Source organism: Carex rostrata, chromosome 2, assembly GCF_964058835.1.
Source record: "Carex rostrata chromosome 2, lpCarRost1.2, whole genome shotgun sequence".
Taxonomy (NCBI): domain Eukaryota; kingdom Viridiplantae; phylum Streptophyta; class Magnoliopsida; order Poales; family Cyperaceae; genus Carex; species Carex rostrata.
This window is the reverse complement of record NC_135919.1, coordinates 7,410,782-7,426,992: the sequence shown is the minus strand read 5'-3', so window position 1 is coordinate 7,426,992 and position 16,211 is coordinate 7,410,782. Positions and strand designations below refer to the sequence as shown.

The following is a 16,211-nucleotide window of genomic DNA, read 5'->3' as shown; positions in this document are numbered from 1 at the left end:
AACTCAATTGCAAAATCTTTTCCAAATTTGGCCACACAGAAATGAATACCCCTCATCAAATTGTTTGTATATCCCTCCCAATCATATATGAGCAAAATGATGTGCTCACCAATAAAGTTTGGTGAGCACAACTCTAAAAGTATATCGGATCGACTTTAAATGTCGAATCAAAATCGTTGAAATTTATTTACTTCATTGGTGATGTATATACATGCAAAAATTTGAAAATTTCGAGTTATTTGCTACAAGATCAAGCGGTCAAAGAAATAATAAAAATTGACTATATAAAACAACTTATAAAATGTTTATTTCTTTGATTACTTGACTTTGTAGCAAATAAACTAACTTTCAAAATTTTGCATGTACATGCATAATCACTAATTAAATACATGAATTTTAACAGTTTGAATTTGATATTTGAAGTCGATTCAATATACTTTTGGAGTTGTGCTCACCAAACTCTCTTGATGAGCACATCACACTCTAGCTTTGCTCATCATATATGTTTGGCAAGACAATTTTTGGAGTCGCAATCCCTCATATTTAGTCCTTATCTTGGCAAGACAATTTTGTAGTCGTAATCAAAAGCGTTTCAGAGAAAAAATTGTTTTAAAAGTATTAGAGTAACTAGGTTTGGAAGAGTCCCAACTAGGCCCTAGTTCTTTTTTCATTGCGTACGGTGAATAATGAAGAAAGGACAAAACTGTGGAGGTTATTTAATTGTCTTCGCTTCTTTCTTTTTCCATACGTGCCGATTTTTTTTAAAATACCCAAAAAAATAAATAAATTATTAATAATAACCAGTTTTTTGAAAAAAATTTAAAAATGCCCAAACCGCTTCAAAATTCGGCGGTCCTGAGCTTTTATTCCGAACCGCGGTCAGTCCGAGTTTTTTTTTTTTTTTTTTTTTTTTTGTTCAAAACCGCCGAATTTATCGGCGGTCCGAGAAATTCTTTTTTTTTTTTTTTTTTTGCATTTTTTTGCAAATCAAATTTGCACCTCTGGTTAACATAGCAAAACACCTTCAAAAATAGTGAAAATTGACCGACATGCAGTCTTGACATCGTAGAACAGGACTGTGAAGTTTCATACAAAATCTCCGAACAGGTCGTGCGATATCAGCTCTCAATAATTGCCCGAACTGCTGAATATTTCATTATGATCCCAAATTTCCACATCTGTTCTGAGATTTTGTATAAAACTTCACAGTCCTGTTCTATGATGTCAAGACTGTATGTCGGTCAATTTTCACGATTTTTGAAGGTGTTTTGCTATGTTAAGCAGATGTGCAAAGTTGGGCTCATAATGAAATATTCAGCAGTTTGAGCAATTTTTGAGAGCCGATATCTCACGATCTGTTTGAAGATTTTGTATGAAACTTCACAGTCCTATTCTACGATGTCAAGACTGCATGTCGGTCAATTTTCACGATTTTTGAAGGTCTTTTGCTATGTTAAGCAGATATGCAAAGTTGGGCTCATAATGAAATATTCAGCAGTTCGGGCAATTTTTGAGAGCTGATATCTCACGACCTGTTCGGAGATTTTGTATGAAACTTCACAGTCCTGTTCTACGATGTCAAGACTGCATGTCGGTCAATTTTCACTATTTTGAAGGTGTTTTGCTATGTTAACCAGAGGTGCAAATTTGATTTGCAAAAAAAAAAAAAAAAAGAAAAAAGAAAAAAAAAACTCGGACTGACCGCGGTTCGGAATAAAAGCTCAGGACCGCCGAATTTTGAGGCGGTTTGGGCATTTTTAAATTTTTTTCAAAAAACTAGTTATTATTAATAATTTATTTATTTTTTTGGGTATTTTAAAAAAAATCGGCCACTCTTAGTCTCTATATACGACCTTTATTTTAGGATTGTTGTTTTTGTTGTAACGCCGGTTCCATGTGCTTTACGTATTCTGAGTGTACTTTTCAACTTCTTTTTGTAAATTTTTTAGGACAAAAAAAAAACAAAACAATTGAATTAATAAAAAGTTTGACTACAAAATGATTTTACGTACATTATACTCTAGTCTATCATATCATCACTTCAAAACAATGAACAAGTTACAAGTAGACAAGATAATAAAAATTATTTGACAACGACTCACACTATAAATAAAACACGCATGGATAAATAAGAAATTACCAATTTCTTATGTAGTAATTAAAGATAATATTTTTTTATGTGAAAGATAGCGTATTAAAAGTTAGAATGAAGTCCTTAGTAAATATTGAAATTTGAAAAACAAAATCTCCATCTTTTTTCAAGAAAAAAAGAAAATAAAAATGTACAAACAGATGGACGCTAATATGAGAGGAGTAAGAAAATTCAAAAAGAGTATTACTTTTGTCACTAGATAGAAGATCAATTTTGTTCAAAAATATTGTGCTTGAAAAAAAGTATATCTTTATATGAAAAATAATGTAATTTTCTAATTCATAGATGCCCCTACGTATCAATCTGAAATTCTTTTAGTTAGCATTCCAATAATTCAAAATTAAACAACCACCACTAAAAACTCCATATTTCAAATCTTACCAGCCATGCACTCTGGGGACGCACACTAGGGCTTGTTCGGATGTCATGGGATTACACAGAATGAGATTTAACAGGCGCGGGAACCTACTTTTTCAAAAGTGGGAGCCCATCAATACGGGTACACACAGGAATTTTTGTGAAAATTCGCTAGAATGAGTGTTCGGTTGTACCGTGGGATTAATTGTGGGAAATTCTATTTTTTTATAAAATGTTTGATATTATACAATTTTTTTATTAACAAAATTATCAATAATACAATTAAATAAATAGATTAAATAATAACATAACATTACTTATTAATTATTTCTTTATAAAAATATTTTTTATAATTAAATGAGAAGTATTTAATAAGATGGAACTCTCTTTGATTATCATTGTATCTTCTATTTAATATTTAGCATGTTAGATAAAAAAAAATAGCTCCAAAATATTGTCAGCTATGAATAGCTCCAATGCTATATATTATTTTGATATAAGACTTATTTAAATGACACAATCATGAAAGCAAGTCCAGATTAAAAAAAAAAAGTATGAACAAATAATTTGATTTGTACAAATAATTACTATACAATTTGTTATAAAAAAAAAAAAAGAATTGGTTTGTCCGGATCAGAATAGTATTTAGTCCCACAATGTAAAGTGAAGTTGAACAAATTAAACCCTTTATATAGAGAGTAGTCCATTAACGCTTGTTTGTGCAGAGAAAGAGAGAGAAAAGTGAATTATGGCCCCATCCACGTGATTAAAGACAGAAGAAAAGAAGAAAGAGAAGATTGGGAAAAAAACGGTTCAGTCGGACATAATAATTTTTTTTTCCATAATTTAAGCCTTTGATGGGAAGATACCGGGAAAAATGAAGGAAAAATTTTAGCTGAAAAATGACCTGCCGAACAGGTCAAGGATCTGTTACCCAATCCCATTTAATTTCCCACTCATCCCAAGACCTTCGAACAGGGCCTAAATTTTTCAGTGCGCCAGCTGGGGATGGGAACCAATATATATATATATATTTTTATATTTTATATTTTGTATTTCAAATATTATTTGAGCTTTGAGATTGGCGTAGAATGTATTTGAACGGTTGAGATTTTCCAAAAAGTCACGCAAAATATGAGATATCTGAGAGGATGCGAGTTGCCACGTGCGCATTACCTTTCAATAACTCCAGTCTAGAAGATCTTTGGATAGCAACCTCCCGTACTCTCACTAATTACATATTAATAAATATTTGTCATTTTACGTTTCAACGCCTCTCTCCGTCTGAGAAACACATACTTTTTCTTTTTTCTTTTTGAGTCGAAGGCCCTTAGGCTTGACAAACACATACCGCATACTATTATTTACAATGATTGTGACACCTTGATAGATACACTTGTATCATTTTATTTTTGTTTTTTTGGTTAGTTAACTTAGTTGGCTTGATGTACAATTGTATTATAAACAAAAAGTATTTAAAAAGTCCTATCTTTATGTTAATTGGCTTGAGTATTTTCAATTAATTATAAAAGGTTCTATCTCGAAATCAATTTTAATAACTATTTTAGGTGAACCTGCATCTTTCACATGATGAATAATTTTATGACTAAGAACTATATTATTTAAAGTATATGTATCTCACATTATTTATTTCAATACAAAAAAAAATTAAAAAAAAATTATGTTTTATAAAAAAAAAGAAAAAAAAAGGGGCAAAATATCCAACTTACGGTAATCCAATAACTGGACTTATAACCGGTTAGTAAATCATCAAACATATTCTCAATTTCCGGTTATTCAATAACCGGACCATTTCTCTAAGTCCGGTCATCCAGTCAGCGGAAAGAAGGGTCAAATCCGGTTATTTGGTAACCGGATTGAGTAGATTTCGAAATTCAATCGAAATTGTGGTAGATTTCGTAATTTGTTATTTTTTTTGGGCATTTATAAAATTTCGATATTTAACTAAAACACATCTTTTGAATAATTTCATGACTTAAAACAACGTTATCTAAAATAAACGTTACTTCTCCAATCACTTGCTGACACGTAGATAAAGTTGGACGAACCAGAAATTAAGAACCTCCAAATGACCCTTGTCCTTGAGAATTCTTATCGTCTGTATTGACTGAACGTGTGTTAATAGATCTGAACTGTCTTATTGAAATTTCACACTAAGGGCGTGTTCGGCCGAATCACTATTCACGTGGGAAAAAAAAAATTCAGTTCAACTGAATTTTTTTTTTCCCATGGGAACAGTGATTTTCAGTTCAATTCCCGTGCCCGTGCCCATTCCCATTTGTCGGCCGAACAGGCCCTAATAATAAAGGGCCTCGTGAGTCACAGATATGGACCGAATTAGCTCCGATTCTGATCAAATGGTCGAGATTTATTAAACTCAAAAGATGCCAATTAACTTCGACAAAGAAAAACTCAAGGGCAGAGCGTGCCATGCTGTGATTAACACGTCGTATCGTGTCGTACTGTGATCAAGTTAATTTTTCACGTGCCGTGTTATACTGTGACCAAAATGACAAGGGATGGTCACGGCACGCGAATGGTCACGCTACGTGAGTTATGCCGTGTTCAAACGTGCTGTGACTAAACGTGACTCGCGTGACCATATTATCATAATTTAAGTTAGTTTACTTAAGATTCACCAGTTTTTCAAGATCTAACGGTCCTAATTACACGTGACTTGCATAACCACGTGCCGTGCCTGCCGTACCGTAACTAGATATTTCATGTGACGCCGGCCGTGTCAAATTTTCAAAATATGATCATGGTACGGAACATGTGAGTCATGTCACATAACCGACATGTGTGTCGTGCCATTATGTGCTGTACCTGTACCATTCCGTGACTGAGCCGACTCCGCCGTGCTATTTTTCTCACTCTGCCCAAGGGCAATGAAAGAAGATGCCGACTCTATCCTTGAGGCCTAAGGGCAATGAACCAAAATTTTTATAATACCACTTTTTAAAAAAAAAACAAATTATGGATAATTCAAAAAATAACATGGCCTCCAATTCAATCCGCAGCTTCATTTTTGGAGTTGTAGATTGAATTGGAGGTCCCTGACAACCTTAATATTAGTATATTATTAGCATTTTTTTTTAGGGGACCTCCAATTTAATCTGCGCCCTCCTAAAAATATGTGGCCACAATTGAACTAAAGATTATGATATTTTTCGATTCTCCCATTTCCAATTTCAGCAGTGTGTTACTTTATTTTATTTTTAGATGGTATTAATAAAAATTTAGGGGCAATGAAAGAACCCCAAAAAAAAAAATGACCCCTGAGAATCTTCCAGTTCATACTATACAGATTTCAGGAGATTGGACGGTAGAATCGTGTGTACCTTTCTACCGGAGGTAACAAATCCAAGTTTCATACGACATAAATTTCTCTTCCAACAAAAACAAACAAAAACCAATTTTAGGTCCTCTCCGATTCCTCACGAACAGGAGACATCCATTGTAATACTAGGATAGGAACGGAGGCATGATTTTGAATTATGGAGGTCAATACAAATACAATATTACTTATTTGTATTTTATGAAAAGTTTTAGTAATCATGTTTAGCAAATTCATAAAATTAATGAGAATCAAATAAGCGTCTTGTAGTATTCTAATGTAAAATATGCATCTTGCTATAAAATTTTAAAAATATATATATAAAATTAAGTCAATCGATCTCCAATTTTCTTTACTCTGTATGTTCTTGTTTTAAATAATTAGCATGCCCTAGAGGTGCTACTTTTATCCGATTTTTCGGTTTTGATCTGGAACTAAATCATAACTAATTCGGATTTGATTAATTTAGTTAGAGTACGGTCTAAAAAATATAACTGGTTAAATTATAAGTACGATAACAAAACTAATACTTTAATATCTGATCAGGAATCAATATTGTAACAGATAAGATATGGTTTAAATTAATTATTTGACCCATAATCTAACCCGATCCGATACCCGTATAAATACCCGATACAATGATAATACCATTCTTTATAATTATTTAATATAAAACATAGATTAATAGACAATTATTTGTAGTGAAAAAAATTAATATAAAAACATAGAATAATCGACAATTATTTGTAGCATTTTTTTAAGAAACAAATTATAATATATATTTATCTAGTTTAATAATTAATTCTTCTGTTTGTTTTAATTCAAATATCACGACACTCACTTTTTGTCTATTAATTTGTTGAATGAAATAATGTTTACCATATATCTAACTTTCTGCACATATCATTGAAATTTATTGCTCTCTTCGTTGATTGAAACAAATTGATATTAATATTCTATTCATTAATTTTTAGAACTAGAGAAAAGAAAATCACCACCTTCAATATTTTACTTTTCAAAAATTATATCCCTCCAATAAATATTGCTCGCTTATGAGTTCCGATCCGATAACACCTCTAGCCACGTCTTAAAATTTTGAATAATTTTCTAATTGTGTTACCATAAATAATATTCTGCATTAATATAATAATATTTATTATTTGAAGTGAGTTTTTTTTTAACTGTGAGTCATATGTAACACACAATATATTGTGAGTCAAATTATTGTCATTTTTTAATTCCTTAACACAGTATATTCAGACAATACAAGTGTATTTTTTTTTTATCTGGTTGAACATAACACTACTATATAGGAATTTGTTAAAATGAATTTACTTTGAGTAACTTTTTCAAAGTGTAAATCATATTGAGCAACTTGAATTAACTTTCAAAACTTCAGAAATAAAAATTTGTACCAACATACCAAAAACGGATATATAGGAGATGATTTTAAATAAATTCAGGAAAGAATCAACCAATCTTTTATAATTTTAAATGAGGATCTCTCCAGTGATGTTTCAACTGGAGAGTTAGACACGAGGGAAGTTAAACTTTGAATTGTAAAACCACCCCGGCCTCTGATCTTTCTCCTCTCTGCTTCAGTTGTTCTTTCTCCACTTGTAAGTTCTAACCAAATAGAGATAGAGTAGAGAGCATGGCTAGAGCTACTGTATTTTCATTATTTATCATCTTATTTTACAATTCAATATTTACACAATTGGGAATTTCTTCTGGCAACAAAATTGAGTATCTCCCTGGCTTTGAAGGGCCTCTTCCATTCTATTTAGAAACTGGGTAAGAACTAAAATTATTTATTATTATTATTGTGATGTTTTATTTTTTAAAGTGGGGTAAGAATTTCTTTTGTTGGTTTGGAATCAATGTACATCTTTCTCATAAATAAAATTTATCTTTTATTATCTAATTGAATTTGAATAATAAGGTATGTGGAGGTGGATGGAGAGAAAGGGGTGGAGATGTTCTATTACTTCATCGAGTCGGAGAAATCGCCGGAGAAGGACCCACTCATCCTTTGGATCAATGGTGGGCCCGGCTGCTCGGCCTTCTCCGGCTTAGTTTTCGAGATTGGTATTCTTTTAACATTTTTTTTTTCATAAACAAATATATTAATAAATTTTAATTGGTCAAGACAAGGAGTTTGTTCATTGATTAAGTTCAACATATGAAATATGATTTTGTTTTTTTGTTAGTTATAGACCGGTATAAATTAAGGTCACTTTTGCATCTCCTTTTATAATCAATTGCCAAATTTGGATGCAAGATGGTGAAGCCGTGTGATCATATTACACTTTTTCATTTCAAAATTACATATTTCCCCTCTAAAGATCATAATATCATATTACACTTCTAAATTAAAAAAAATCACATATTTACCAATTTTATTGCATTTTTCTATTACAAGTCATTTTAAATTTATTTTAACTTTATAAAATATCCATTTTGTCTTTTACAAAATAAAACTAAAATATGTAATATGTTTAAAAAAAATATCAACCTTCTATTTGATCGAATTTTTAGAACAAATTGTTCATATCTTTACTTTTGACACTTACACAAGCATATATCTAAATATCACTTTGTACGTGTCAGAAGTAAAAAAATGAGCTATTTTTTCTTGGAAACTGACTAAATAGAAATCTGACATTTAATAAAGGGTAAAATTCCTACTTCAAGTTTAAAGTAATTTATAACAGAAAAAACAATAAAATGGTTCAATTGTGATTTTTTAAATTTAGACGGGTAAATATGATATTATGAATTTTAGAGGGGGAATACATAATTTTCAAGATTTTGAGGGACATACATGAATGACACTAAACAATAAATTTTATCAACATATGTCTGATACTAATTTTTTTTTTTTAAACTTGCAGGGCCTTTAAAATTTGATGTAGGAGGATACACTGAAGGGCTACCAACCATATATTATTTTCCAGATTCATGGACTAAGGTAGAAGCTCTGAAATCCATCTCCCCTCTTTCTATTTTTAGCAAGGTTCTAAATAGCGATTATAGTGGGATAGCGGGGAGACCAAAAAAAAAAGCTATTGCGAATAGTGTAGCTATAGCGGAAGCTATCACACATAGCGATTTTCCCTTTTCAAACTTTATATTCTATATTTCTACTAATTATCAACACAATCAATATTAGAGAATTGATGTAACAACTAAATGACAACTAATCTAAGTCTATACTTTTTATCAATTACGCAAATAAGAAGAAAAAAAAAATTCAAAAAGTAACATTATTTAATAGTTTATACTTCATGGTATTACATATTATAATAGACAAAGAACAATTAATTTTATAAGGTAAATGAAGTCAATATACATATTTAAACATTTTATAATTATAACAATAATCAAAATTAGCTTTCAATTGAAATGAACGATAATAATTTTACAAATGAATACTATAAAAAGAGTAATCAAAATGAAGAATTAGTATTTGAATATTTCTCGATATAGAATGATAGAATAAATCACAAATAAAAATAGAAGCATATAGTTTGATTTAGTATACTTATCGTAGAAGACCATGTAGCATTAGAAATAAGAATAGAAGTACAGAAGTCCATATAAATTGCAAAAAAAAAACATGTAGCATAGCGGTAGCTATAGCGGGTCTCATATAGCGGTAATAGCGGCCAGCTATTATAGCTATAGCGGTCGTAGCTGAGTTAGCGCAATTTTATCTCATAGCTTAGCGTTTATGGTCCGAAAAAGCTATAGCGCTGCTATAACTAGCTATTTAGAACCTTGATTTTTAGTCAAGCAGTGTAGGTTTCATTGGGTGTATATGTCTTGTTTTTTTCTTGAGAAAGAAGCTCAAGTGTGCATCTCTTGTTGTCTTTGTTTAAATGCAATAAGTCACAATCCTAACTGCTCTGCATATACAAAGTAAAGAATATCTTTATTTATTTTTTTTCCTTTTTGTTTTGAAAAGGACACAACAAATAAAGCTTGATGAAAACAATATTGGTCATTTATAGAATAAAACAACATTTATAAGAAGTTGCCCTGAGTTATGTGGTGCTAAATTAAAAGACATATTGACCCCATACAACATTTATAAAATTGTTTATTTAAATCTCAACTTAATTTTATACTAAACATATTGATGACCCCATACAATAAACTCTTTTGACCAAAAGACACAAATCCATGCAAACTCTTGACCAAAAATGATTTATTATTTTGCTCAATTGTGGTTTAATTTACATTACAAAAGAACAAGTTCTATCATACATAACTTAGTGATATTATTGCTTAGGTCAGCAACATTATATTTTTGGATGCACCTGTGGGAACTGGCTTTTCATATGCAAAAACAGAGGAAGGCTTCTATACAAGTGACATCTTGTCAGCTCGCCAGCATGTCACTTTTCTCAGAAAGGTACCAACTTATTTTCAACCAAATTTTGTCATGCATTAATACGATATAAGTAGAGTGAGTCTATGGTACTATGCATATCACGGGTTGTTACCGTGCTACGGCTCTATCTTCGAGTTTTCAAATCTTAACGGTCGATCCGAACCGTTCATCTTGTTCTCCATATTAATATGTGTTTGGAGACCAAATTTTATATTTTTTGAAAATTTTTTACTATTTTTTTAGATATTTAGAAAATCACTTGATCTGAAAATTCTGGACCATCCAAAAACAGTGATTTTCAATAAATCTAAAAAAATAGTAAAAAAATTTCAAAAAATATAAAATTTGGTCTCCAAACACATATTAATATGGAGAACAAGATGAACGGTTCGGATCGACCGTTAAGATTTGAAAACTCGAAGATAGAGCCGTAGCACGGTAACAACCCGTGATATGCATAGTACCATAGACTCACTCATATAAGTATATTAATTTTGATAAAAGTTTGTAATGCAACAAATTTTTTGGAACATTTGCATCTTTTTGTAGTGGCTTGAGGATCATCCAGAGTTCAGCTCAAACCCAATATACATAGGTGGTGATTCCTATTCTGGTATAACTGTGCCAGTTACTGCCTTGGAAATTGTACATGGTAATTTCATAAAATCAAATTTTAACCATTTTATATTCAAAATGCTCGAAAAATTATCTTTCAGAGGTAAGTAAGTTTAACCTCTACGTATATATATATTCATTTTTAGCTAATCAAGAGGGGGGCATGCAACTGAATCTCAAGGTTAGTCAATAAGGTTGTTTCATGACATTTTTAGAAAAGATCAGAATCTTGCTTCTTATATGATTATAATTTCAGTCATTCTAATCTCTAGGGTTACCTAGTTGGCAATGCTGCAACTGATGAGTGGTACGATGGTAACGCACGTGTACCGTTCTTGCATGGCATGGGCCTTATCTCTGATGAGCAATTTCAGGTATTATGATTTATGAATTGTAGGTGCATGTCAGCTGAAGAAGCCCTTTTTATTTCCTTTTCTTTCTGTTCTGAAATGTACTTGCTACAAAGTCTATGTTACATGATTTTTTATTTTTTTTTATTTTTTATTTTTGCATAGAATCTATTTTACATTATGATAGCATGATATTACAGTGCTTATCTTCTTCTGAAGTATAGAATATTTCATTATTTCCAAACAGTCAGCAAAACAGAGTTGCAATGGAAACTATATATCTCCCATGAATGCTCAATGCTCATTCGTTCTCGATTCAATCGATTCGGTAAATTTTCTATTAAATGCTTCCTTAAATATTAAGTAAAGTTTCTCAAGTACATGCTGGTTAGGTTGTTAACTACTATCATTGAGTACGGTAAATTGGCTAGGCGGATGTGTATTGAATGGGGGTCAATTAACCCCCATTCATTTTCAACATTTGTATTTGTACATGATTTTCTATATAATTTATAGTATAATACTATGAGCACTGTAAAATTGACCCCCATTCAGTATGAAAATTTGATAGCTTGAAAGTCCGGTTAGTAAGGTCCAATGTGTGTTGGACCCTCATAGCTTGAAAGTCCGGTTCGACCACTACCAACTCCCAAGGTTTCAAATATGGCACTCTGTACTGGTATCAGTTGGGTCTATTACAGTACTAATGGTATCTGCATGGATCAAAACATGCAGCTTAGTAAGGTTCACTGAAGCACAACCCAGAAAGATTTCAATCATCCCTGTGTTGTCCTGAAATTTGCAATTCAAAACTCTGCTGAAACTTAATTTGTTTTGTAGAACTCGAGCTGAAGAGTGGTTTACATGTTTGTTTCTTTATAAATGGATGCAGTGTGTAAGTGGAATAAACCCTGTGCATACACTAGAGCCTATTTGCGGGTTTGCAATACGAAAAACCAATATATTAACAGGAGATTTGAGGAGACGGCTGGTGGAAGATCACCTCGGAGAGCTTCCTTTGTCAAACTTGAAACTTCCAGTAGAATGCAGAGTAATACTTGACAACAAAAGAAAAGAAAAAAGAAAAAAGAAAAAAAAATACATTTGTTTTTCTTATTTGATACATAATGACATTTACACTTGATTTACACAGGACTCTGGATATAGGCTTTCTTATCTGTGGGCTGATGATCATAATGTTAGATCGACACTTGGCATTCGTAACGTATGTTTGCATTATATATGTAACTCCACCTTAATTTTTTCTTTTGCATCTTCTAATAGAGACCATAAACTATTTTCATGGAGTAAACAAAACCACATATGGAAGTTATTAATTTAAATTAATAATTAAGCCACAATAAATGTGGAAACAATCAACCATATAGGTAATTGAAGTTTGTAATATTTACATGACATAAGATTGACACAAATTCTTTTAACCTCCAATAAAACTACCTCAATATGATCTAAAACTTAAAACTAAGTTTAAAGAACAGAGCCCTGATGTATACATTTTTTTTTTTTTAAAGTTCAGATAGGGGTCATATGCCCCAACTTATATTATCATTAAAAAACATTACACAAGTCAAAATAAAGTATACAAACAATTCTAAAAAAATCTTGAGCGAAAAAGTAAGAAAAATAGAGTAAAAAAAACAACACCACTAGCACATTTGTCAGTGAATAAGGCAGCAAAAGAACTAAGAAAAGCAATGTAAGTGCAGTGTAAAATAGGGTGAAAATCTGTAATGCTTGTTTAAATCTCATTTGTGGTTCAACAAACTTGTCAATGTAATGCTGCTTCCCTTCGGTTTTGCATGATTGGTTTCACATGCAAGCAATCAAAATTCTGTGTAATATTAAGAAGGAAACCTAAGAATAGATAAGACATATTGGCTGCCTCTAATTTTAAAACTTTGAAATGTGATATAGAAGAGTGCATTTCATTTGTAAGCTAATGTTCAATTCAGTGTACAATATGCATGGGAAGTTAATTTCTTCCAAGTTTGAGTGTGATTCTGAAACATATGTAGGGATCTATTGGATCCTGGAAGCGTTGCAACTACGGTGTAAAATCCACGCACGATGTGGGCAGTATGCTTCCATACCATCACAACCTAACTACAAGCGGTTACCGAGCTCTCGTCTACAGGTAAAATAATGATTTCTTGTGTCGGTATAATTTGGTACTAGATTTGGCCTGACAGCTAATGGGAGAGCTCTCATCTACACTTCTTTTTTATGCGAAAATGCTTTAAAATTTTTTCCAGTGGTGATCATGACATGGATATGCCATATTTGGGCACTGAGGCATGGGTTCGATCTCTCAATTTTGCAATTGTCGACGATTGGAGAGCTTGGTATTCTGGTGGTCAAGTAGCCGGGTGAGCCCCCAATTAATTTCATTAAACAACATTGTGGCCTTTATCTTGAAATAGTGTAACACTAATATTATTCCATTTCACTGATCACTTATTACCAGGTTCACCAGGAGTTATTCCAATAACCTTACATTCGCAACAGTGAAGGTATATACCTGCTTCAATTTCACACAAATTAGAGAACAAATGGTTTTTTTTATTGGAACTATGGCTAGAATGAAGCACTAGGTTCGATCAGTACCTACTAGTACTAGCCAACCTGGACATCCTAATAGTCAGTGTTTTAATATTCGGTTTATATGCGGTATGCGGAAAGCAACCGCATACCGCATATGCAGATTTTAAATGAGAATTCATATATATATATATATATATATATATATATATATATATATATATATAAACAAGTATATGGTAATATGTGGTATAAACCACTGTTTATATACTCTAAACTGGTATTTTTATCACTATTATACTATAAATCGGTAATATACTCTAAACCGCATATTCTGACTGAATATAGATTTTCTATTTAAATTGCAACTGAATAGAAATATTCAATCGAATATTCGGCCGAATAGACCGAATATTACTACACGAGTAGAACTGTGTTCTTAAGCTCACCAAAGTGTTCGGTGAGCTTAACTCCAAACCTATCAAATCCGTTTCAAATGAGGAATCCGAACTGTTAAAACCCGCCTACCTTACGAGTGATGCGTCTACATGTGAAAATTTTAAACATTCGAATTAATTTAGTATAAAGCCAATCGGTCAAAATTAGAAGGTTAATAAATTAATTTTAGTGCATCCATTTTTTGAACATATTTTGACCGCTTGACTTTATACTAAATTAATTTGAATGTTTAAAATTTTCACATGTAGACGCATCACTCGTAAGGTAGGCGGATTTCAACGATTCGGATTCGTCATTTGAAACCGATTTGATGGATATTTGGTGAGCTTAAGAACACCCTACTCATTACTACACTGCTAATAGTTAAGCCTCAAATAGACTCCTAATAAAAATATATTTCTCATTTTGAAAGGTGGCCTATGCTAATATTAATCAATTGATTTGTAATGCTGTGTAATAAATTATGTTTACAATTTGTAGGGGGCGGGTCACACTGCACCAGAGTACAAGCCGAAGGAATGCCTGTCTATGCTTGAGAGATGGCTTGCTTTTGAACCTCTTTGATGGTGTTAATAATATTTAATTAACCCATTGTTACTAATAGGCCTTCACATATATTGTCCATACGTATACAGAGGCCTTTAACTGATTTATACAAATAATTTCCCTTTATTATTATGCATAAAGGAAATTGGGTCCAGTGCTTCTTTTACAGTGGAACTCAAATATAGATATATATATATAACACCTGAAGGAAAACGAAAGCACACTTTTCTGTTGTCATTAAAGACAACGCAGTTTCAATAAATAAATAAATAAAAAAGACAACACAGTCTCTTTTCTAGTTTTCTTTTCTTTGAGATAAATCAAGTCAACATAGTCAACAGCAGACTTTTGTAACAGTCAGAAGCGAACACTAACATTACCAGCTTGCATTGTTTTACTTCGCAAGATATTTACTTTCTTGCATTACTTTTCTTCTTCTTTAAAGTCTTTATTCTCAAACAAGTTGTGATAGGCTAGAAATGAAATCCAATCGGAATCAACAACACAAGAGCTTCCCAAGAGATCACCCATCCTTGTACTACTACCTCAATTCGTGAGGATTTTATTTCCATAAAGAAGCTGATTTTTTTTTACCGCTGGCCTACCAAATCTATCACAAACTCTCCTTCTTTTTCCTGACTTGGAATAGGCTGTGTAAAAACTACACAGGCAAAGTTTTCTTGCATTATCTTTTAGTGAAGAAAATTTTGAAATTGATTTTTATTGTCCATCAAGTATACAGTATACAAAAAAATAAATATATCAGTTGTACTTTTTTTTATAATAAATTTTAAAATTTGGGTCGAACCGATCAATAAAAGAGAGGCGATGAGGTCTGAAAAGATTAACAGATTTAGTGTCAGTCTATTTTGTTTTGGGTTTCTTAATAATGTAAAACCATATCTTTTGTTTTCTTTATTTTGATTCTTCACACCATTAGTAACAGATTAATGGGAGAGAAAACAAAGATAATAATAATAATTGTGATCAAAACATTCCTTAAATAAATCGTTGTCAATTTTATACTGATGTTAAATTGACATTTTCATCCTTGTAAATTGACGGTTGTAATTTAAATGAACATTTGAAAAAGATGTATGGTAAAAGTTGTATACCCGCTAGAAACACTCTAGTGAGCATAGTGACAAATGAATTATTTGGGTTCGGTTCGGAGAGGTCAAAAATTCGTGATTTGGGAATAATTCGGGTATAATTCAGAAATGGTTCGGAATTATCCGGATCAGAGATCTCAGTCCTGCAAGAAAGCAAAAAAAAAGTTAAAAATTTCTGGTTAAAATTCAAGAAAAAATGGTAAAATTTGCGAATTATTCGGGTTTAATTTGGACTAAGTTTGGTTAACCGAATAATTCAGCATTTGGTTTGGCATCACCAAAAAGACCAAATTATTCGGGTTTAATT

The 16,211-nt window shown here is 31.7% G+C and overlaps 1 protein-coding gene across 2 annotated transcripts; it reads left to right on the top strand.

Annotated features, from left to right (window-relative positions):
* Nucleotides 1–7,452: 7,452 nt before the first annotated feature.
* On the top strand, nucleotides 7,453–14,958 carry LOC144572033 (serine carboxypeptidase-like 3). 2 transcript variants are annotated; one of them, XM_078321424.1, is made up of 14 exons: nucleotides 7,453–7,661; nucleotides 7,810–7,955; nucleotides 8,762–8,838; nucleotides 10,162–10,284; nucleotides 10,813–10,915; nucleotides 11,025–11,059; nucleotides 11,151–11,252; nucleotides 11,476–11,556; nucleotides 12,121–12,279; nucleotides 12,382–12,453; nucleotides 13,265–13,383; nucleotides 13,502–13,615; nucleotides 13,714–13,759; nucleotides 14,727–14,958. In XM_078321424.1, the coding sequence occupies exons 1-14, from the start codon at nucleotides 7,522–7,524 to the stop codon at nucleotides 14,808–14,810; spliced, it is 1,401 nt and encodes a 466-aa protein (XP_078177550.1). In that variant the 5' UTR covers nucleotides 7,453–7,521; the 3' UTR covers nucleotides 14,811–14,958. The 2 variants fall into 2 exon arrangements, with proteins under 2 accessions (XP_078177550.1, XP_078177558.1); XM_078321432.1 differs by lacking the exons at nucleotides 12,121–12,279; nucleotides 12,382–12,453 and having other exon boundaries at nucleotides 7,498–7,661.
* The last annotated feature ends 1,253 nt before the right edge of the window (nucleotides 14,959–16,211 follow it).

Coding starts and splice junctions, on each gene's coding strand:
- LOC144572033 (XM_078321424.1), top strand. CDS start 7,522: ATGGCTAGAGCTACTGTATTTTCATTATTTATCATCTTATTTTACAAT. Junction 12,280..12,381: donor AACTTCCAGTAGAATGCAGA/GTAATACTTGAC, acceptor TGATTTACACAG/GACTCTGGATATAGGCTTTC. Junction 13,760..14,726: donor TTACATTCGCAACAGTGAAG/GTATATACCTGC, acceptor TACAATTTGTAG/GGGGCGGGTCACACTGCACC.